This window comes from Oncorhynchus keta, chromosome 28 (genome assembly GCF_023373465.1).
Source record: "Oncorhynchus keta strain PuntledgeMale-10-30-2019 chromosome 28, Oket_V2, whole genome shotgun sequence".
Lineage (NCBI taxonomy): Eukaryota > Metazoa > Chordata > Actinopteri > Salmoniformes > Salmonidae > Oncorhynchus > Oncorhynchus keta.
In genome coordinates this window covers 58,086,582-58,109,262 of record NC_068448.1, presented here as the reverse complement: position 1 = coordinate 58,109,262, position 22,681 = coordinate 58,086,582, and the positions used below count along the sequence as shown (strand labels likewise).

Sequence of the window (22,681 nt, the reverse complement as noted above, 5' to 3'; positions counted from 1 at the left end):
TTTCTGTAAGAGCATCAATGGAACGGGCAACATGTAGGCTAATAACATGTAATAATGAGTGAAATAGGTCGCCTGTTCAATTATATAGGCTAATCATAATCGAAAGCTTCATCGTCATTATCATCATCATCATCATCATCAACAACCTTCAGCAACCACCGATGTTATGGGCAACACAGACTCTGTCATACTGGTTTGGTTAAGGTAGCGCGTTTGTGTTTGGCCCCAGGAATAACAACCTCGGGCTCCTTTATCGCCTCCCTTTTCCACCACTGTCCTTAAGGTACGATATAGCGATGATATAGTTTGGTATATGATCCAAGATTCCGTGACGCTCTGAGCCGCGCAGGCTCCAAAATGGGAGTGTTATAATATGCGGCTCTGATGGGGGTTCGGAGAGAGAGCGCAGGCGCAGTCATCCGAGTTATGGTTGAAAACTAGCAGCTATGCCGCGCAGTGTAGGACCCCAGCTAAATGTGTCTGACAACAGCGTTAGAGGTGGATCCACTGAGGAGAACTGAGCAGTGGACAAATAAAACGGAACATCTTCAAAACAATTGCGAATTATTGTCTTCTCCGGATAACTTCCTCTTCAACCCTCGACGAGCCGAGGCGACGATCATTCTTTCCCCGGGCATGCGAGAGAGATACCGTCACCGCCAATGTTCCTCCTAGCCTCCGCCTGAGACGCCAGGGATTTACTCCTTGTCCGTTTGTTTTGATTGACTATTAATAAAACAAGCAGAAACAATTAAGGGGCTTCATTATGATTTTGTTAGCATTTCACACTAGAAGACGTTTGAATAGCTTTTATTTAGGGACGTTGTGCTTGCAATTCTTGCTGTGGATTTTATGTGCCGTGAATGGAGAGGAACAACCGTTCAGCGTAGAGGTAAGAATGGGAACGGGGTACTGCTAGCTTTTTTTTCACTGGTGGTTTATGCATAATAATTCCTAGTTACCAAGATAAATATGATCATATAATGCATGCCATTTTATGCCTGGGTTTTTGAATAAGAACCGCTTATGAGCCCTCCATGCTTTAGGGATGAAGTTGAATTTAGCTTCAACAGCAGACCTCTTTGTGAGTGTTTACGAGGTGCGAACTAGACAGGCTACAACAGTACTGTTCCATTATGTCCACCTTTCCCTCACACTATTACTATTTTAGACGTGGAAATGTGCCTGTAGCCATATGTTAGGCAATTTTAGAAGCAAAGCATGCTTCTATGGTTCAATGGTTGTTGTTAAATACATCCAGCTGATATATCTGGTCACTAACTTTGAACATTGATTGGAATGGTATTATAATGAACTGAGATCTAATTTGTGATTATGTATCCTAATTCAAATATGACTTGTATTTTCATAACGTAGCACCATGGGCTATTGGCTCATTTGGTGATGCCATTGCCTCTACTGCAAGGATGGGAATTGGATTTGTGAAGTCCCACACAACCCAAGGCAAATAAGAATGGGATTTAGAGAACATTTATTTAAACTCCCCACTTTACAGATCAGGATCTTAAACTTGATTACCCTGTTGTAGGAGAAATGTCCTGCAACACAGGAGATGTTACACTTGCAGTATATTTGAGGTTTTAAAAAGGCTTCGGAAGTTTGTCATTTCCACTTGGAATTTGAGACTTCATTTTCCCCGATGAAAAATGTATCAACCCCTACAAAAATGTCCAATAATTATAATCCACATAATAATTCAGATTTTCAGTTGCTGCCGGATTATTTTCCTGCTGTAGTAGCAAACAGGATACATCGGTAGCCTACATATCTAATGGTCAACTATTTATCCCATTGGTTTAACTGCTCGACGCATTTGTCTGTAATATCTGTTGTTTCAAAGCCTAGCAAGGGAGTGCGTTGTGGATGCTGTAGCCTAATCATTTATTTCAACCTTATAACGTGGTAATGCATTGTTATAACGCGTTTACAGTAGGCTATAGGCCTACGCAGCCTGGTTTGTTTCTGATGTTACACAAATGTTTCTGTAAATATCAAAAATAAATCAAATAAACACAACAACATAGCCTTCTTTCAAAAGGTTCACGTCTCCCCATCCTGCACCGGGTGCTCATAAAAAGTTCAAAATTATTACCCACTATAACTGTCAGTATTCTGCCAAGAGGGCGGTGCCAGCTGAAGTTTGACCGGCACTCCCTAAAATTAAAGGAGGGTGTGGTAAAGTCAAAGTCCGTGCCAGAAGTAGACTTTCTGCATAACATGTGTGCCAAAACTATAAAACATGTATAGAGTCAAATGTTAATAGTCAATTCTAGGGTGAGTGAACAAATGGCTCTGTCATTCCTTTGCAATTGAACGGACATAATCCCATTACCAAGCATTTACCCATATACTTACATATAGGATGAATTATAGGATTTCTATGCATTTGGCATGTTAACACTGCTAATAGAAGATTTACATCCACATGACTTGCAAGCCAAACATATACAAACCTGTGAAGATGAAAAACAGATGCTACCGGTCATGCAGTAATAGATGTCAAAGCCAACATGACAAGGGGGCTGGGGCCCCCCCTCTCCCCCACCTCATGTCTGCATTCCAAATGGCACCCTACTCCCTCCTTATGGGCCCTGGTCAAAAGTGGTGCACTTTAAAGGGAACGGGGTGCCATTTAGGAAGCAGTCATGTCTTGGTGCACGGTCAAAAGCATAGCCAGGAGCCTGAAACTGAAGAACCTTGATCATTGTGATCTGGCTTCAGATCAGATCAGATGGCTGAGAGCATATTGTAATGCAAATACGTTGAGCTTTCAGTCCCTTCTTCCTGCCGTCAGTGCATGGAGAGAAGGCTAACAGATCAACTGCATTATAAAGCAGGAAGGAAATGTTTGTCATTCCACAGCAAAATACATTTGTGTGACCTTACAAAGCTCAATAGGTATATTATTCCATTTGCACTAAGATGAAACCTTTTCCTTTGTTGAAAATTCACAACACAATGAATGGGCATTGGAATATAAGCTCATACAGTGTAGAGTGTGTGGTGTTTATTGTTACGCGAGGAAGTGAACGAGAACCAAAATACTATGATTCATATCCCTAAATCCCTCTGATACTAAAAAATGGTTGTTGGTCTGGTGTACTGTGGTGAATCTGTGTGGTTTGGTCAGTACAGGGTGGGTCTGGCAGCCTGTCTCTCCTGCAACTCTTTATACACACACACACACACACACACACACACACACACACACACACACACACACACACACACACACACACACACACACACACACACACACACACACACACACACACACACACACACACACACAGGTCACAGAGGACAATAAAAGATGACGGTTGACATAAACCTGCTGCTCTGTAATTGGTGGTCAGACTATTTTCAAGAGAAATTCTCACTGGGTTTGGAGGAGAGTTTAATAATGGTCCCAATGTCCTGTATCTGATTGGTTGTTAGTTGAGAGTCCTATAACCCCAGAGAGGCCTGAAGTTGAACTTGCTCACTTCTTCTCCAATGCAGCAGGCATTGTACAGTATTTATTTTGCCGAGCATTTCTGAACATTTTCACTCTTTTGGTTCGTCTCCCACTCTGCTAAAAGACAATTTTCCCCACATTAGTCTGCCCTTGTTATAATGGAAGAGAGAGAACCAAATGATGTCGTTTATTTTTTTTATGGTTTCGTGTCTTTTCAAGTGGCATGTTTCCCAATGGATAATCAAAAATATGTGTGGAGGAGACATCATTTACGTTTGTGATGGACAAAGGAAGCATTGGGTACTGTGTCTGTCAGTAAAGTGAAGTATCTAGTGGTACATTATTGTTATGCATGTAAACCAAACTAGAACCATAGACACAAAGTAATTACAGTGAGACAATGGATTTTTAAGCTTCCCTGTCTGTGTCTGGGACTGGTAAGGTATAGACATGTATAAGAATCATTCCTCTGACTGCAGGCTACAGTACCACAGTGATGTTATCTGGGTTGTATTCACTAGCCACGAAACGGAAGCAAAAGGGCCAACATGGGGAGGGACTACCTGAACTACCTGAGAGAGACTAAAAGGAATCAGAGTGTACTGATCCAACAAGCATACGCGTCATTGCCTTACATGAAACAACTTTACTACAAACTACTAGTAAGGTTCAACTAGTAAAGTTGAACTACTTTATGTTCAAGGTCGTTGTTTCTCTGTAGAGTAAATGGGAAAAAATCGAATTGCTGGCATGGTACTTGATATATTTTGCCCTCCACTCTATGGTATATTTGTGTGTGTGTGTGTGTGTGTGTGTGTGTGTGTGTGTGTGTGTGTGTGTGTGTGTGTGTGTGTGTGTGTGTGTGTGTGTGTGTGTGTGTGTTTGTGTGTGTGTGTGTGTGTGTGTGTGTGTGTGTGTGTGTGTGTGTGTGTGTGTGTGTGTGTGTGTGTGTGTGTGTGTGTGTGTATTGTATACATTGACAGAATCAAGTTCAAGGCAGCATTTCCATTCGCTCTCATTCTCAGCACTTGTTTCTTTACATTTTATAACTGTAGTCATACAAAAAGACCCGGTTTTTCCTGGAAATGAAGACGACATTATTCAATAACCACAGCTGTAACCTTTACAGTGCCTCCGGTAAGTATTCAGACCCCTTGGCTTTTTCCACATTTTGTTAGGTTACAGACTTATTCTTAAATTGATTAAAAAACATGTTGTCCCTCATCAATCTACACACAGTACCCCAATGACAAAGCCAAAACAGTAGTTTCCCCCGCTAATTTATTACAAATAAAAAACTGAAATGTCACATTTACATAAGTATTCAGACCCTTTACTCAGTACTTTGTTCAAGTCCATTTGGCAGCAATTACAGCATTGAGTCTTCTTGGGTATGACGCTATAAGCTTGGCACACCTGTATTTGGGGAGTTTCTCCCATTCTTCTCTGCAGATCCTCTCAAGCTCTGACAGGTTAGATTGGGAGTGTTGCTGCACAGATATTTTCAGGTCTCTCCAGAGATGTTTGATCGGGTTCAAGTCTGTGCTCAGGCTGGGCCACTCAAGGACATTCAGAGACTTGTCCCAAGGCCACTCCTGCATTGTCTTGGCTGTATGCTTAGGGTCGTTGTGCTGTTGGAAGGTGAACCTTCGCCCCAGTCTGAGGCGCTCTGGAGCAGGTTTTCATCAAGGATCTCTCTGTTGTTTGCTCCATTCTTCTTTCCCTCGATCCTGACTAGTCTCCCAGTCCCTGCCGCTGAAAAACATTCCCACAACATGATGCTGCCACCACCATGCTTCAACGGTTGGGATGGTGCAGGTTTCCTCCAGACTTGACGCTTGGCATTCAGGCCAAAGAGTTCAATCTTGGTTTCTTCAGACCAGAGAATCTAGTTTTTCATGGTCTAAGAGTCTTTAGATGCCTTTTGGCAAACTCCAAGCGGGCTGTCATGTGCCTTTTACTGAGGAGTGGCTTCCGTCTGGCCACTCTACCATAAAGGCCTGATTGGTGGAGTGCTGCAGAGATGGTTGTTCTTCTGGAAGGTTATTCCATTTCCACAGAGGAACTCTAGAGCTCTGTCAGAGTGACCATCGGGTTCTTGGTCACCTCCCTGACCAAGGCCCTTCTCCCCCGATTGTTCAGTTTGGACGGGCGGACAGCTCGAGGAAGACTATTGGTGGTCCCAAACTTCTTCCATTTAAGAATGATGGAGGCCACTGTGTTCTTGGGGATTTAAATTCTGCAGAAAAGTTTTGGTACCCTACTCCAGATCTGTGCCTCGACACAATCCTGTCTAGGAGCTCTACGGACAATTGTTTCGACCTCATGGCTTGGTTTTTGCTCTGACATGCACTGTCAACTGTGTGACCTTATATAGACAGGTGTGTGCCTTTCCAAATCCTGTCCAGTCAATTGAATTTACCACAGGTGGACTCCAATCAAGTTGTAGAAACATCTCAAGGATGATCAATGGAAACAGGATGCACCTGAGCTCAAATTTCAAGTCTCTTAGCAAAGGGTCTGAATACAGTCTTTCTGTTTTTATTTTTGTATACATTTGTAAACGTTTCTAAATACCTATTTAAGCTTTGTTATTATGGGGTATTGTGTGTAGATTGCTGAGGAAAGTTTTGTTTAATTCATCCATTTTAGAATAAGGATGTAACATAACAAAATGTGGAAAAAGTCAAAGGGTATTTTCCGAAGGCACTTTATGCTTACAGACATACACTGAGGCAATATAACCTTGTGAGCCCACTATCTGGCACTCCACATCTAGCATACAGTGGTTTCTCTCAGCGGGGAATCAGGTGTAAAACTGTTTCATGATTAGTCACAAAGGGTTTGAATTACACCAAGAACATTAAACACAGAAATCACCCCAGAGAGAGAATAGAGAGATGAAGTATACCTACTGTACCTATACTGTACTATTTCTGATAGAAATAAACTATGAAATCAACAATGACCTTACACCTCAATACAATAGCAAGTGTCTTTGAATACAATGCGAAAATTAGCACAAACAGTTAGCCAGCTATGCCAATCTCAGTCCCACATGCTAAATATCTAGCATGGGGTATGATGTGTTGTCACTAGGACTCACAACATAGGCACAAGTGTAACGACAGAGCCCATTCCTAACATGACTCATGTTACCAGTTGGCATGCCCTGCCTGGGAGGCCTGGCTGACTGAATAATTGAAAGCGGGTGGTGTGTGTGTGGTGTGTGTCTCTGTGTGTGTGTCTCGTACTGCCAGCGGCCAACAGTGTTATGATGACTCCATGGTGGGACCGAGGCCAATGCTGAGGTCTGTACTAATGGCTGCTCAATGGTCAGGGCAGGGGCTGCTTGGTTTGGTGTGTGTTTATTTGTCCAGTCCCCTCACCACACCTCTCGCTCTCTCTCGGTCTCCCCTCTCTCTCTCTCTCTCTGCCAGCCCCCTTGCTCTCTCTCTGCCCCCCCCCCCTCTCTCTACTTCCTGCTCAAACCTTTCTCTCTTTCATTATTCTCACTTCCATTATCTATCATCCACTCTACTGCTCACACACGCTGCATCTCTCTGAGACTTCATAGGCATACATTGATAGAGGTCGTGGTTAATAGCAGTTCTGTGAGCTATTAAATCTTTAATGATGCTGAAGAGACCGGTGTTAGTTAGGGTAGAGTCACACTGTCACAGGCGATGCTGTCTGTAGTCGTCACCAGCAGTAGGCCTGTCGTGTGTTGTCAGTACTATCCATTGTCGTGGGAACATGACACTGTGAGACAGAGCCATTACGCCACAGATAGAACAAGGCGCCAGATGTTTCACCGGATGTATACATCTGAAGCATCCGGACAGGAATTTCCACTCCCGACCAAATATGGTGATGAGAGGAAGCCCAGGTGCCGGCAGTGGGAGAGTATGTAGCGAGATGGAACTGGGCCGACATTCTGCACATTTTGGCATCTTAAGAAAAGCCTGATCTCAATACAGTTTTCTGTTCCCAAAACTACAATCTCTGACAAACAGAGAGCACTACGTTTTGTAGACTTTACCCTTTGCCAAAGTTTTAAAAAGTTGTTTACAGGGAGAGCACGGGTGGATTGAGTTATCACGTGCACTTCACGGAGTAGGCGTTCCCTAGCGGAAGTATGCAAATGCGTAATAGAACGCGCCAATCGGATCTCGCTGGCTCGCGCTTGGCTCTGCCCACCTCCTTGCTTGTTCTGCCCACTATCACTCATTTGCTCCCGTTGAAAACGACACAGATGAACTAGTTATAAAATATCTTTGATTACGCTATCATTTACCTAATTGTAGTTGGATTTGTGTGTCTACATAAAAAATAAAAAAAATAACGAAGCCTAGAATTTCAGAAGTGATAGAGGGCTCTGTTAGGTCCAGGACATAAACATTTAGTCAGTATTTCAGAATGTCCACTTTCAAAGAGGAACAGGAAATAATCATTAGTATCGCTGGTGTCATGACCACATTGTGATATTTGTTGAAATTGGTCCTAATAGGGCTACAGCCTAAGTGCTCGGAGCGATCCGTGTACTTAGCGATCTCTTCAATGGGTGGCAGGTGGGTCAGGCTGTGTTGCCTTGGCGACCCTGGGTAAGGTTGGCACTACTTGCTGGTCGGTTGGCGTGTGTCCTACTGGATTATTCAAGCAGGCCGAGGCGAGGGTGAGAAATCGAGGAGCAGAGAGGTGACGTCAGCTACCCCAAGAGGCCGGTGTCATGTTCTGAAATGTCATTTGTTAAAAGGCAGTCTGCATGAGAATATCTGTTTACGATCTAAAGACGGATCACAGCCACACGGCAAGAAAATCATCATCTCTCCTAGAGTCACACTATTGTTATTTTACTGCTACTCTTTAATTATTTGTTATTTCTTATTCTTATTTGGGGGGGGGGGTATTTTATTATTATAATTCTTTTGAAACTGCATTGTTGGTTAAAGGCTGGTAAGTAAGCATTTCACTGTAAGATCTACATACACCTGTTGTATTCGGAGCATGTGACAAATAGAATTTGATTTGATTTGATTTGATATACCAGCCATGTGCACTGTTTGTTGACAGCCACTGTCCCAGAAGCATGTTGCTATGGCTACCTCCTCTTCTTGGAAGTGTGTGTCTCTTCTCTAATGAAGTATTCCCACTGCCTTAAAGGTTAGCCTTTGATTTCCTGGCCAGGCTAATTAGTGAGCCTGCATGATGTGGCGCTAGCTCGTTATCTAGCGATCCACTGACACTACCCAGCTGGGACAGGCACAGGAAGTTCATATGAGTTCAGCACTGAGGTGACCAACACACAGACACTGACAGAGGAGCTACTGAGGTGACCAACACACAGACACTGACAGAGGAGCTACTGAGGTGACCAAGACACAGACACTGACAGAGAAGCTACTGAGGTGACCAACACAGACACTGACAGAGAAGCTACTGAGGTGACCAATACACAGACACTGACAGAGAAGCTACTGAGGTGACCAACACACAGACACTGACAGAGGAGCTACTGAGGTGACCAAGACACAGACACTGACAGAGAAGCTACTGAGGTGACCAACACAGACACTGACAGAGAAGCTACTGAGGTGACCAATACACAGACACTGACAGAGAAGCTACTGAGGTGACCAACACACAGACACTGACAGAGGAGCTACTGAGGTGACCAACACACAGACACTGACAGAGAAGCTACTGAGGTGACCAACACACAGACACTGACAGAGAAGCTACTGAGGTGACCAACACAGACACTGACAGAGAAGCTACTGAGGTGACCAACACACAGACACTGACAGAGAAGCTACTGAGGTGACCAACACAGACACTGACAGAGAAGCTGCTGAGGTGACCAACATACAGACACTGACAGAGAAGCTACTGAGGTGACCAACATACAGACACTGACAGAGGAGCTACTGAGGTGACCAACACACAGACACTGACAGAGAAGCTACTGAGGTGACCAACACACAGACACTGACAGAGAAGCTACTGAGGTGACCAACACACAGACACTGACAGAGAAGCTGCTGAGGGGACCAACACACAGACACTGACAGAGAAGCTACTGAGGTGACCAACATACAGACACTGACAGAGGAGCTACTGAGGTGACCAACACACAGACACTGACAGAGAAGCTACTGAGGTGACCAACACACAGACACTGACAGAAGCTACTGAGGTGACCAACACATACACTGACAGAGAAGCTGCTGAGGTGACCAACATACAGACACTGACAGAGAAGCTACTGAGGTGACCAACATACAGACACTGACAGAGGAGCTACTGAGGTGACCAACACACAGACACTGACAGAGAAGCTACTGAGGTGACCAACACACAGACACTGACAGAGAAGCTACTGAGGTGACCAACACACAGACACTGACAGAGAAGCTGCTGAGGTGACCAACACACAGACCCTGACAGAGGAGCTACTGTGGTGACCAACACACAGACACTGACAGAGAAGCTACTGAGGTGACCAACACACAGACACTGACAGAGAAGCTGCTGAGGTGACCAACACACAGACCCTGACAGAGGAGCTACTGTGGTGACCAACACACAGACACTGACAGAGAAGCTACTGAGGTGACCAACACATACACTGACAGAAGCTACTGAGGTGACCAACACACAGACACTGACAGAGGAGCTACTGTAGTTCATTTTCATATTATACATTATTGTCTGTCACTAACTACCTGTAGCTAGGTGTATGTTGTCATTGTCATTGTCATTTGTGATGATGTGTAATGTGTCATCTCTGATTGGTACATGTTCTTTGTCTAACACTTTTAGGTTGCTCTTTTGTGCAGTTTTGTGACCTTTGAAAGAGTCCAAGTCATGTTGAGGTGATCCACAATGACAGAAGGCCAAGAGTTGCCCATTCCGATTCTATTGAACACAGTTGTTTGGGCCTTACAAGCTTGATCATTATCGAGTTAGGAAGAGGAGGACAGGGAGAGAAATACTAGTATATTGAGTGGGAGCCTGACGGACATGAAAAGCCAAACGCCTGTGCTTTAGTCCTGCACCCTTACATAGACACCGGTGCTAGGACACCAGACCAAGGGGAGAATGAATACTGTATATAAATGACAAAGGAGACACGCATGCAACACTCATCATTTGCTCTCTCTGCATCTGCCCGTGCTCTTGCGAGATTCAAACAGTTGAAGTGGTGTCATAGCGTTCAAGACAGAAGAGAGACATGACTGGACGACCGTACAAAGGAACACTAAATGACTGACGGTGGTACATCCAACCGTCTCCCCCCTCGCCGCCCTCCCTCCCCCTTCCTCTTCCCTTCTAATGCTAAAGGGTGATGTGATTGTCATGGTTATTGTCCCACAGGGAGATGGGGAAACCACGACAGAGCTGATCCCTCTAAATCAATCTGTCTATGTTGATGGATCTGGCAGATGGCTGTAGAATGTAGCTGGTACGATGGCTGGTTTGACAGGAACACAAGCTTTACGTGTCCACATTTGACTTCCCTGTTCTTTGTCCCAAATGGCACCCTTTGCACTGTACTCTTAGAAAGAAAGGTGCTATCTAGAATAGAGGTCGACCGATTAATCGGAATGGCCGACTAATTATGGCCGATTTCAAGTTTTCATAACAATCGGTAATCGGCATATATATATTGCAATCCACGAGGAGACTGACCACCTGTTACGCGAGTGCAGGCAGCAAGGAGCCATGGTAAGTTGCTAGCTAGCATTAAACCTCTCTTATAAAAAACAATCAATCTTAACATAATCACTAGTTAACTACACATGGTTGATGATATTACTTGTTTAACTAGCTTGTCCTGCGTTGCATATAATCAATGTGGTACCTGAAATTGTGTCACTTCTCTTGCGTTCTGTGCAAGCAGAGTCAGGGTATATGCAGCAGTTTGGGCCGCCTGGCTCGTTGCGAACTGTGTGAAGACCATTTCTTCCTAACAAAGAGCGTAAATAATTTGCCAGAATTTTACATAATTATGACATAACATTGAAGGTTTTGCAATGTAACAGTAATATTTACACCTACGGATGCCACCCGTTCGAGCAGCAGGCTCGTAAGCATTCATTCAAACAGCACTTTCCTGCGTTTGCCAGCACCTCTTCGCAATGCTTGAAGCACAGCGCTGTTTATGACTTCAAGCCTATCAACTCCGGAGATTAGGCTGGCAATACTAAAGTGCCTAAAAGAACATCCAATAGTCAAAGGTCTATGAAATACAAATGGTATAGAGAGAAATAGTCGGATAATAACTACAACCTAAAAGTTCTTACTGGAAATATTGACGACTCATGTTGAAAGGAACCACCAGCTTTCATATGTTCTCATGTTCTGAGCAAGGAACTTAAATGTTAGATTTTTTACATGGCACATATTGCACTTTTACTTTCTTCTTCAACACTGTGTTTTTGCATTATTTCAATAAAATTGAACATGTTTCATAATTTATTTGAGACTAAATTGATTTTATGTATGTTAAAATGGAAGTGTTCATTGTTCATTCAGTATTGTTGTGATTGTCATTAAAACAAATACATATGTATATAAATCTGCCGATTAATCGGTATCGTCTTTTTTTGGTCCTCCAATAATCGGTATCGGTATCACCGTTGAAAAATCATAATTGGCAGACCTCTAATCTGGAACCTAAAAGGTTTCTTCAGCTGTCCCCATAGGAGAACCCTTTGAAGAACCCTTTTTGGTTCCAGGTAGAACTATTTTGGTTCCAAGTAGAACCATTTACACAGATGGTTCTACATGGAACCCAAAAGAGTTCTACCTGGAACCAAAAAGGCTTTTACAAGGAACTAAAAGGGGTTCTCCTATGGGGACAGTCGAAGAACAGTTTTGTAACCCTTTTTTCTAAGAGGCCCCTATGGGCCCTGGTCAAAGTTAGTGCACTAAATAGGGAACACGGTGTCATTTGGAACGCAAGCAACTTCTGGCAAGATTTTTAAATAGGTTAATGCTTAAGTAGCCTACATAGCCTAGCCTAATTCAAAGACACAACTATCATAATAGAAATTTTAACAAGACAATTTTTGTTTTTGTTGACAATGTGTTACTGTAATCCCTTGGGCTATATCATAATTGTGACTGTGAGCCCCAGTTTTCTAAAATACTAATTCAGCTTTCTGCAACACTTGTGCTTTTAGATAAGAAAGTTTGTTCTCATAGCCTGAAAGCCCATTTTTCACAATGCTAACGGCCAAGGCTACACTTTATTAGCTTCTGAACTAAGAGCTGTGTGTTAGGGGACTTGATTTCATCCCAAAAGACACACTATTCCCTATTTAGTGCACTACTTTTGACCAGGGCCCTATGGGTGCTGGTCAAAAGTAGTGCACCAAATCGGGAATAGGGTGTCATTTGCGATGTGGATGCCTCACAATATATACAACTCCAACGCAGATGTTTGTTGTTTTGGTTTATTTATAGCTTTTACATTTGACATAATACTCCTCCACACAGAACACAACATTCTTCTGGAACAGCACATCGACAGTGGTACAACCACATTTTCCCAAATCGAAGCGATTCCCCGCTGAGCATAGAAATATATGTATATTTTAATTCCTAGCCAAACAATTGAGCCCCATTTGACTCACAGGAAACAAAGTGATAGCGCTTGTGAATAGCGGTGGCGTTGTTTACCTAATGTCTAAACGGTGCACTTCTCATCCTAATTTCTGTTATACCCCCCGAAGCACCAGAAAAGTGCTGGGACAGCACAATCATAGATAGTCTTTTACTGTAACAGCTTCCATGTCGTCCAGGAGCTGTGGTCGAAGTGCAAGGAGAGAGAGAGAGAGAGCAGGAGGGGGGGTAAAGAGCTGTAGGGGGACGGAGAGGGAGAGAGATGTGCAGAGAGAGGGAGCGGGAGGGGGGAGAAAGAGCGATACGGAGAGGGAGAGAGATAGGGATTGAGAGGGAGAGAGAGAGAGCCGGAGGAGGGGGGGGGGGGAGAAAGAGCGATAGGGAGACGGAGAGGGAGAGAGATGTGCAGAAGAAAAAGGACAGATAGAGAAAGAGAGATTCTCTATAGTACATTTCTCAGGGCCTGCAGATCCCTCGTGTTTTTCTACAAGTTTACAGTGATGGATCGATCCTTGTCTCATGAGTGTATAATCTGCTGATTATCAAGTGTACCTGAAAGCTGAGGGTTGTGGCTTTCCAATACACTAGCAAGTTATAAAACGCAACGTTCACTGAATTCGATGATCAGTCTATTTGCGTTGTTTTCCTTATTGAGTATTGTACAGTACAGTGTGTCTGTTTCTGTGTATTTATAGGTGGTGTCTAGTGTCATTACCTGACTAGTTCACTAGGAATCACACTGGACTGTAATCTAGCCTCTGTCCCCCCCAGGGGCCGTTTCAGCCCTGAGAATAACTGACACATGGCGTATGTGTTATCGTCCCCTCGCATAGAGAGGGAAAGTTGGAGAGAATAGGCGAGGTTGAAGACGAGGAGAGAAAGGCCCAAAGGACAGATGGAGAAGAGCGAGAGAGACACCTTTAACAGCTCCCTGTGTTTTAACCCTTGCGTGGACAAATAAGAACATTACAGAAAATATCAAAAGAAAGAAAGAAAGAGGTCATCTAAATAAGACATCTCCCTCTCCCCCAGGCTTTTCTGGGTCCCGGTCAAAAGAAGTGCAGATCATAGGGAATATAGAATAGGGTGACATTTGGGACTCTATCCAGCAGGAAGAACACAGAGAGGTGATGAGGTGGTGGAGGTGCAGGGATGTGGAAGGACTGATGGCATGTCTAGTTCACACGGAATCCTATCCTGAAAGGCTCCCTCTCTCTCTCTGTGTGTGTGTGTGTGTGTTTTTGCAAGGGTGTGTGTGATTCAGGAGGAGCAGTGGGGCAGAATAAGCCCTCTCAACAGCTCAATGTCTGATGTAGCGAGTGCTCTGTGGAACGTAAACTAGCCTGCATACTTCACACTCTATTACAGATCACTACAGTCCTGAAGCATGGAGCAGCTGGCATTATCCCTCACGTTAGGTCTGGTTCGAATAGAACAATATCGTAGCGTGTGAGTCTTGCTAAGGTCAGCAGTGGGTTGATGCAGGTTGAGACTGAATGTGAGGAGGATGACACCTGTTGGAGATCTGTCCCATTGTCTGTCTGTCACATTCGCCGCTCTTCGCTGGTCTCTCTGTCTTCCTGGATGTGAGTGTGGCCGTATGCATACGGTACGGTACTAGTCCTATGTGCTTTCCTGTGATGAATCAGAGCAATCACAAGGCTTCAACCTAGTCTTTGCTCTATTCCCCTGGCTCCCTCTCCTCTCCTCGTCTCTCCTCTTCTCACACCATTTCTCCACACAGCAGTTTGACACCTGCCATGTAGAAGACAGTCAAGTGACAAACTGTCACTGCCACTGCGTGTGGGACTCTCTTTACTTCACTCCCTTTCCCGGGGTCTTTTGGGATCAGGGAGTCAGTGCATCAAGGATCAGTCAAACCCCTGTCCTGTTACGTGTCAATCACTATATCTGATTGAAATATGGGATGTCAATTGAGACGTCATACTGTCATACTAGCTGTGAGGGGAACGGCACCTCAGTACCTCCAGGCTCTGATCAGTCCCTACACCCAAACAAGGGCACTGCGTTCATCCACCTCTGGCCTGCTCGCCTCCCTACCACTGAGGAAGTACAGTTCCCGCTCAGCCCAGTCAAAACTGTTCGCTGCTCTGGCTCCCCAATGGTGGAACACACTCCCTCACGACGCCAGGACAGCGGAGTCAATCACCACCTTCCGGAGACACCTGAAACCCCACCTCTTTAAGGAATACCTAGGATAGGATAAAGTAATCCCCCCCCCCTTAAAAGATTTAGATGCACTATTGTAAAGTGGCTGTTGCACTGGATGTCATAAGGTGAATGCACCAATTTGTAAGTCGCTCTGGATAAGAGCGTCTGCTAAATGACTTAAATGTAAATGTAAATGTAATACTACAATAGCTTTCTCCTTGGGGTTTTCTGCTGCGATGGCAGTATTTTCACGCTTGCCCTCAATATACGAGTTTTGGACACGTTTCACACATGTCTGTATGTCAGGTTGTTTCCTTTCTACCACTAGGCCTGTCCACTGTAGCCTATTGGTTGTGTTGGTCGTAAAAGAGTCTGTGTGAACACATTGCTGGGGTAATGAGACTCTCTGTTGGTAAGACTCTATTCCAAGCCTTTCTCTGTGCAGCTCTCTCTCTCTCGCTCTCTCTCTCTCGCTCTCTCTCTCTCTCTCTCTCTCTCTCTCTCTCTCTCTCTCTCTCTCTCTCTCTCTCTCTCTCTCTCTCTCTCTCTCTCTCTCTCTCTCTCTCTCTCTCTCTTTCTCTCTCGATATCTCTCTCTCCCTCTCTCTCTCTCGCTCTCTCTCTCTCTCTCGATATCTCTCTCTCCCTCTCTCTCTCTCGCTCTCTCTCTCTCTGTGTCTTCTCCTCCCCCTCTCTCTGAGTGGAGTGGATATGGATTTGAGCTCCAGTATGTGTGAGATTGTGTTTTACTCCCAGGCAGGAGAGAAGATGAGAGGAGTGGGTCTTTTTCATGTGTAATGCAGTAATGCAGCCCCATAATAGCTCTGCAGGGAGGTGTGTGTTTATGCTCTGGTTATTCCCTGCTTCCAGCTCAGTGCTGTTGGCTTACTACTCTATGTCTGTGTCCCAAATACACCTATTCCCTCTATTCTGCACTGCTTTTGACCAAGGCCCTCTCCTCGCCTCGCCTCTCATCTCCTCGCCGCTCATCTCCTCGCCTCTCCTCTCCTCGCCTCTCATCTCCTCGCCTCTCATCTCCTCGCCTCTCATCTCCTCGCCTCTCATCTCATCTCCTCGCCTCGCCTCTCCTCGCCTCTCATCTCCTCTCCTCGCCTCTCATCTCCTCGCCTCTCATCTCCTCGCCTCGCCTCTCATCTCCTCGCCTCTCATCTCCTCGCCTCTCCTCGCCTCTCATCTATTCACCTCTCCTCACTTCTCTTCTCGCCTCTCCTCGCATCGCCTCGCCTCTCCTCGCCTCGTCTCTCCTCGCCTCGCTTCGCCTCTCATCTCCTCGCCTCGCCTCTGCTCGCCTCTCATCTCCTCGCCTCTCATCTCCTCTCCTCGCATCTCCTCTCCTCGCCTCTCATCTCCTCGCCTCTCATCTCCTCGCCTCTCATCTCCTCGCCTCGCCTCTCATCTCCTCGCCTCTCATCTCCTCGCCTCTCCTCGCCTCTCATCTATTCGCCTCTCCTCACCTCTCTTCTCGCATCGCCTCTCCTCGCCTCGTCTCTCCTCGCCTCGCTTCGCCTCTCATCGCCTCGCCTCTGCTCGCCTCTCATCTCCTCTCCTCGCCTCTCATCTCCTCTCCTCGCATCTCCTCTCCTCGCCTCTCATCTCCTCGCCTCTCATCTCCTCGCCTCTCCTCGCCTCTCATCTCCTCATCTCCTCTCCTCGCCTCGCCTATCATCTCTTCGCCTCTCCTCGCCTCTCTTCTCCTCGCCTCGCATCGCCTCTCCTCACCTCGCCTCGCCTCTATTCTCATCTCCTCGCCTCGCCTCTCCTCCTCGCCTCGCCTCTCTTCTCATCTCCTCGCCTCGCATCGCCTCACCTCTCCTCGCATCGCCTCTCCTCTCATCTCCTCGCCTCGCCTCTCCTCTCTTCTCCTCGCCTCTCCTCTCTTCTCATCTCCTCGCCTCTCTTCTCCTCACCTCGCCTCGCCTCTCTTCTCATCTCCTCGCCTCGCATCGCCTCACCTCTCCTCGCATCGCCTCTCCTCTCATCTCCTCGCCTCGCCTCTCCTCTCTTCTCCTCGCCTCTCCTCTCTTCTCATCTCCTCTCCTCTCTTCTCCTCCCTTGGTATAGAGATCTCAGGTTTTATTGGGTGCCCTGAAAGCTCCATTACATCAGAGTGCTTTCTGACAAGCAGACGATGTGATAATAGATAACATTCCCACGCTGAAAGGTCATCAGAGGATCTCTCTTTCTGTCTCTCTGCCTGTCTCCTCACTAACACTGTGGCTAGAGGCTGCTGTCTGGCTACTGAAATCCTCCTGCCTGGATGGACACTTGACATTTTTAGCATGGGCGCTTTTGGGAAATTATTTGAAGTGCCAACAACTACCAAAATTGAAAATGGCATTGCTTCTCCAACTAAGAGTTTTTTACATGCAGGGTTATGGTTGAATTTAGAGTATATTACTTTTTCACTTGAATCATATTTGATGGCCGTGGTGAAAAAAGTACCCAATTTTCATACTTGAGTAAAAGTAAAGATACCTTAATAGAAAATGACTCAAGTATAAGTGAGTCACCCAGTAAAATACTACTTGAGTAAAAGTCTAAAAGTATTTTGTTTTAAATATATTTAAGTATCAAAAGTAAATGTATTTGCTAAAATGTACTTAAGTGTCAAAAGTAAAATCATAAAACATTTCAAATTCCTTATATTAAGCAAACCAGACAGTACAATTGTCTTGTTTTTTTAAAATTTACAGATAGCCAGGGGAACACTCCAACACTCAGACATAATTTACAAACAAAGTATTTGTGTGTAGTGAGTCCGCCAGATCAGAGGCAGTAGGGATGATCAGGGATGTTCTCCTGATAAGTGCGGGAGTTGGACCATTTTCCTGTCCTGCTAAGCATTCGTAATATAACCAGTACTTTTGGGTATCAGGGAAAATGTACGGAGTAAAAAGTAGATCATTGTCTTTAGGATTGTTATGGAGTAAGACTAAAAGTTGCCAGAAATATGAATAGTAAAGTACAGATACCCCAAAAAACTACTTCAGTAGTACTTTAAAGTATTTTGACTTAAGTACTTTACACCACTGTTTCATGGTTGTGTGGATTTCAATGCCTCTTATGAAGTACTATATGTAAAGCCTACCTTATTGGAATTGTACATTATATGACCCATATTGACCATTTGCTGACCTCTCACCTCTGTGTCCTTTCCCTCTCTCCCGCCTTCAGACATGGCTTCAGACGTATGGCTACCTTCCCCCTACAGACCCCAGGATGTCGGTCCTGCGGACGGCCCAGACCATGCAGTCTGCTATCGCTGCCATGCAGCGTCTCTATGGCCTCAACGTCACAGGATCGCTGGACAGGAACACGATAGAGTGAGTCTCACCACTTTGCATGTTGTAGGGGATCGGTGTGAGAAAGGAGATGAACATAATTATTCATCTTGATCACAGAATGAGTAGTTATTTTTGGGCTGCAAGTTGCTTTATAAATCATTCATCCTGTGCAGTACAGCTTCATTGTAGGTTGATGAACGTCCCTAAACGCCCAATAAACAGTCACAGACCGTTATAAACGCACCTGTGAGGCTGTTCTGATTCGCTGCTTGACATTCCGGAAGAGAAGAGAACAGACGGGATCATTTCCCAGACAGAGAGTTAGCATCACACAGGTTAAGTGTCCCGTTTTAATGTGATCAAAGGGCTCTTTTACAGCGGATACACCTACACCAGCAGATCAGAGTCGGGGTAAATGCCACAGTATTACTCTGAACCCAGAAGCCTAGAAAAGGGAATGAGAGCTTCAGTCTTCCTGTCTGCCTGTCTGCCTCTCTGCTGCTCATTGAACCAATCAACATGTGTAGGGGTCCCTAGGGCTGCATCCAAAATGGCACCCTGTTCCCTATATAGTGCACGACACTTCTCCAGGGCTCATAGGGCTCTGGTTAAAAGTAGTGCACTAAAAGGGAATAGGGTGACATTTGGGATGCACAAAAGAAGCTGCAGTTTGGTTGTGTTGAAAGGATTAGAGAAACAAGTACCTTTTTTTGCTGCTGAGATCAATTGTATGACGTGTGTATGAAATGAGTTACAATAATGTGGTGGGGTTTGTGATGACTAACCTGCATGCTAAAGTCTCATTTTCTGTTTCTCTGTGCTTCGTATAATGATGTTAGCGATTACACAGTAAGGTGAGGCATATCTCTTATTATGTCTATTTCTTTGCAGATGTGTGTGTGTGTGTGTGACTTTGTGATAACTAGTATAACTAGTATGTGATAACTAGTATGTCTGTATTGGAAGTAATGACAGGATTCCATTACACAGTTTGTTCAGCCACGGCCAAGCATACATCCTGTTTTGACTAATGGTGTTCTCGGTTCTTCCTAGCTGGATGAAGAAGCCCCGATGTGGTGTACCAGACCAGCTAGGAGGGGCGTCCAAATTCAGTGTCCGGAAAAAGCGGTACGCCCTCACGGGGCAGAAGTGGCAGCATAAGCATATCACATACAGGTGAGTTGGTTGGTTGGATGGTTGGTTTGATGGTTGGTGATTGTTTGGTTGGTTTGTGATTGGTTGTTTGGTTGTTTGGTGATTGGTTGTTTGGTTTGTTATTAGTTGGTTGGTTGGCAGCATAAACATATCACATACAGGTGAGTTGATTGATTGGTTGGTTGGATGGTTGGTTGGTGATTGGTGGATTAGGGATTGATTTTTGTTTAAAACAATTCACACAGTACTTTAAAACATGGGCTTTACTCTATGGGTCTGACATGTGCCTGAGGATGTGTCTGGGCTACATGTCTGTGTTCATGAGTCTAGATAAGAATGTCTGACTAGATGAAGACATGTGACACCCTCTCAACTAGGCTACATCTGAAAGGTCCCGTGCGGCTCAGTTGTGAAGATCGCGGCTCTAACAACACTAAGGTCATCCGGTTCAGTAGCTGCAGGGATCACATACTGAAAAGAGATTCACTTAATTTACTGTAAGTCGCTTTGGATAAAAACTACAGTTTTAGTTACATGCATTGTATTATATTGTCGCTGTCTGATGAAACCTCTCAGGAAATGTTTTAAAACCGCCTTATTTTCCCATTAACAAACGTACAATTAACAAACTTCAGAAGCTGTTTCGAATACCATCTCTTGGTCCTAGAGTACTCGGAAAGTATATTGAGTATGTACAAAAATAAATACATTTGAGTTACATTTTTCATCAGACAGTGACTATACAGTATATTATATTATAACAGTGCATTCGGAAAGTATTCAGACCCTTAAACGTTTTCCTCATGTTGTTACATTACCGCCGTATTTTAAAATCAATCAAATAACAACAATACCTCATCAATCTGCAAACAATAACAATTATAATAATAATAATCCATACTGACAAAGAAAAAAACGTTTTTTTTTAGAAATGTTTGCACACTTATTGAAAATAAAACAGAAATACCTTATTTACATAAATATTCAAATCCTTTGTTATGAGACTTGGAATTGAGCTCAGGTGCGTCCTGTTTCCATTGATCATCCTTGAGATATTTCTACAACTTGAGTGAGGTGACCAAGAACCCGATCGTCACTCTGACAGAGTTCCGGAGTTCCTCTGTGTAGATGGGAGAACCTTCCAGAAGGACAACCATCTCTGCAGCACTCCACCAATCAGGCCTTTATGGTAGAGTGGCCAGACGGAAGCCACTCCTCAGTAAAAGGCACATGACAGCCCGCTTGGAGTTTGCCAAAAGGCATCTAAAGACTCTCAGGCCATGAGAAACAAGATTCTCTGGTCTGATGAAACCAAGATTGAACTCTTTGGCCTGAATGCCAAAACAACCCTGAGCACACAGCCAAGACAAAGCAGGAGTGGCTTTGGGATAATTTTCTGAATGTCTTTGAGTGGCCCAGCCAGAGCCCAGACTTGAACCCGAACAAACATTTCTGGAGAGACCTGAAAATAGCTGTGCAGCGACGCTCCCCATCCAACCTGACAGAGCTTGAGAGGATCTGCAGAGGAAAAATGGGAGAAACTTCCCAAATACAGGTGTGTCAAGCTTGTAGCGTCACAACCAAGAAGACTTGAGACTTAAATCACTGCCAACGTGGCTTCAACAAAGTACAGCGTAAAGGGTCTGAATACTTATGTCAATGTGATATTTCAGTTTTTTGGATTTTATATTTGCACACAAAAAAAAGAAAACTGCTTTTGCTTTGTCATTATGGGATATTGTGTGTAGATTGATGAGAAACAAAAACAATTTAATCCATTTTAGAATAAGGCTGTAACGTAACAAAATGTGGAAAAAGTCAAGGGGTCTGAATACTTTGAGAATGTACTGTATATAAATAAAAAGAACCCCAGAACCACGGTTGAGTTTCCCCCTAGCTACTATCTATACATCTCCTGTGGGAACAAGTCCTATACTGAAACGGGCTAAACCAGAGGTAGAATCCCCCCTCGTTTCCTCTCCACAAACTTAACTAGCAGCCTTACTCAACTCATTAGAAATCACATTCCTCCCTCTTTTTATACAACCGTCTGACTTGCAGACGGACAGAATGACAGACATACAAACAGACAGCTACACAGACAGAATGACAGGCAGACAGGCCGACAGAATAACAGAATGGCAGACAGGCAGAATGACAGGCAGAATGACAGGCAGAATGACAGGCAGAATGACAGACAGACAGACAGACAGACAGACAGACAGACAGACAGACAGACAGACAGACATTAGAAGGACAGCTGCCGTGTAAATTCTTCTTTACTCTGAACGTTTGGAGTCACGCCTCGCGGTCCTCTTCTTCTTCTCCTCCTTTTCCCCCCCACGCTCCTCCTCCTCTCTATCTTTCTCTCTTTCATTCTTTCAACATCTTTGCTGTGTTACTGAGGGCTACTGTTAGGCTGTGTCCACACGGTACATCAAACAGGATTACACCCATGTCCCAACGTATCATGACTCAATAACACATATCAGACTTTAAAGCTGAATATAAATATGTGTACAGATTGTAATGTCATTTTTGCAACAGATCAGATATAGGTCTCTGTCTGGCCCTACGTTTTTAAATATAACTGCCCCCATTTTGAAGTATAACTGCCCCCAATCCCATACTTTATGGACTAATCCTTGAGCCTCAGAATAAAAAGGCATTTCATACATTGTTTTGTCTGCCTTGAAGGATAAATAGGAACAGTGTTAACAAAACCCTGATTATAATCCGGAGTCTGTGACCCACTCATGAACTGCAGCGATGCCAGGAAGGAATGGAAGAAAGAAGCGATGGGGCAAAAATAGAAATGGCTGTAGTGTGTGCAGTGCATTAAAAGGAATGGATGGAGATGGAAGAACGGAGAGGTAAAGGAAGATGAGGGAGGGGAGAGTGCTGCAGTACAAAGGGAAAGAGAGATTCAAGGAGAAGATGAC

General features: G+C 44.5%; 1 protein-coding gene across 4 annotated transcripts in view; it reads left to right on the top strand.

Moving 5' to 3' along the window:
* Positions 1-267: 267 nt before the first annotated feature.
* LOC118361593 (matrix metalloproteinase-16-like) overlaps positions 268-22,681 on the top strand; it is an 80,658-nt gene continuing 58,244 nt past the window's right edge. Inside the window, exons 1-4 of one of the 4 annotated variants that reach the window (XM_035741640.2) lie at positions 268-892; positions 18,475-18,623; positions 19,424-19,438; positions 19,638-19,760. In XM_035741640.2, the coding sequence (XP_035597533.1) occupies positions 767-892; positions 18,475-18,623; positions 19,424-19,438; positions 19,638-19,760 (413 nt within the window). In that variant the 5' untranslated portion in view covers positions 268-766. The remainder of the gene's footprint in view (positions 893-18,474; positions 18,624-19,423; positions 19,439-19,637; positions 19,761-22,681) is intronic. The other 3 variants (XM_035741641.2, XM_035741642.2, XM_035741643.2) reach the window with 3 other exon arrangements.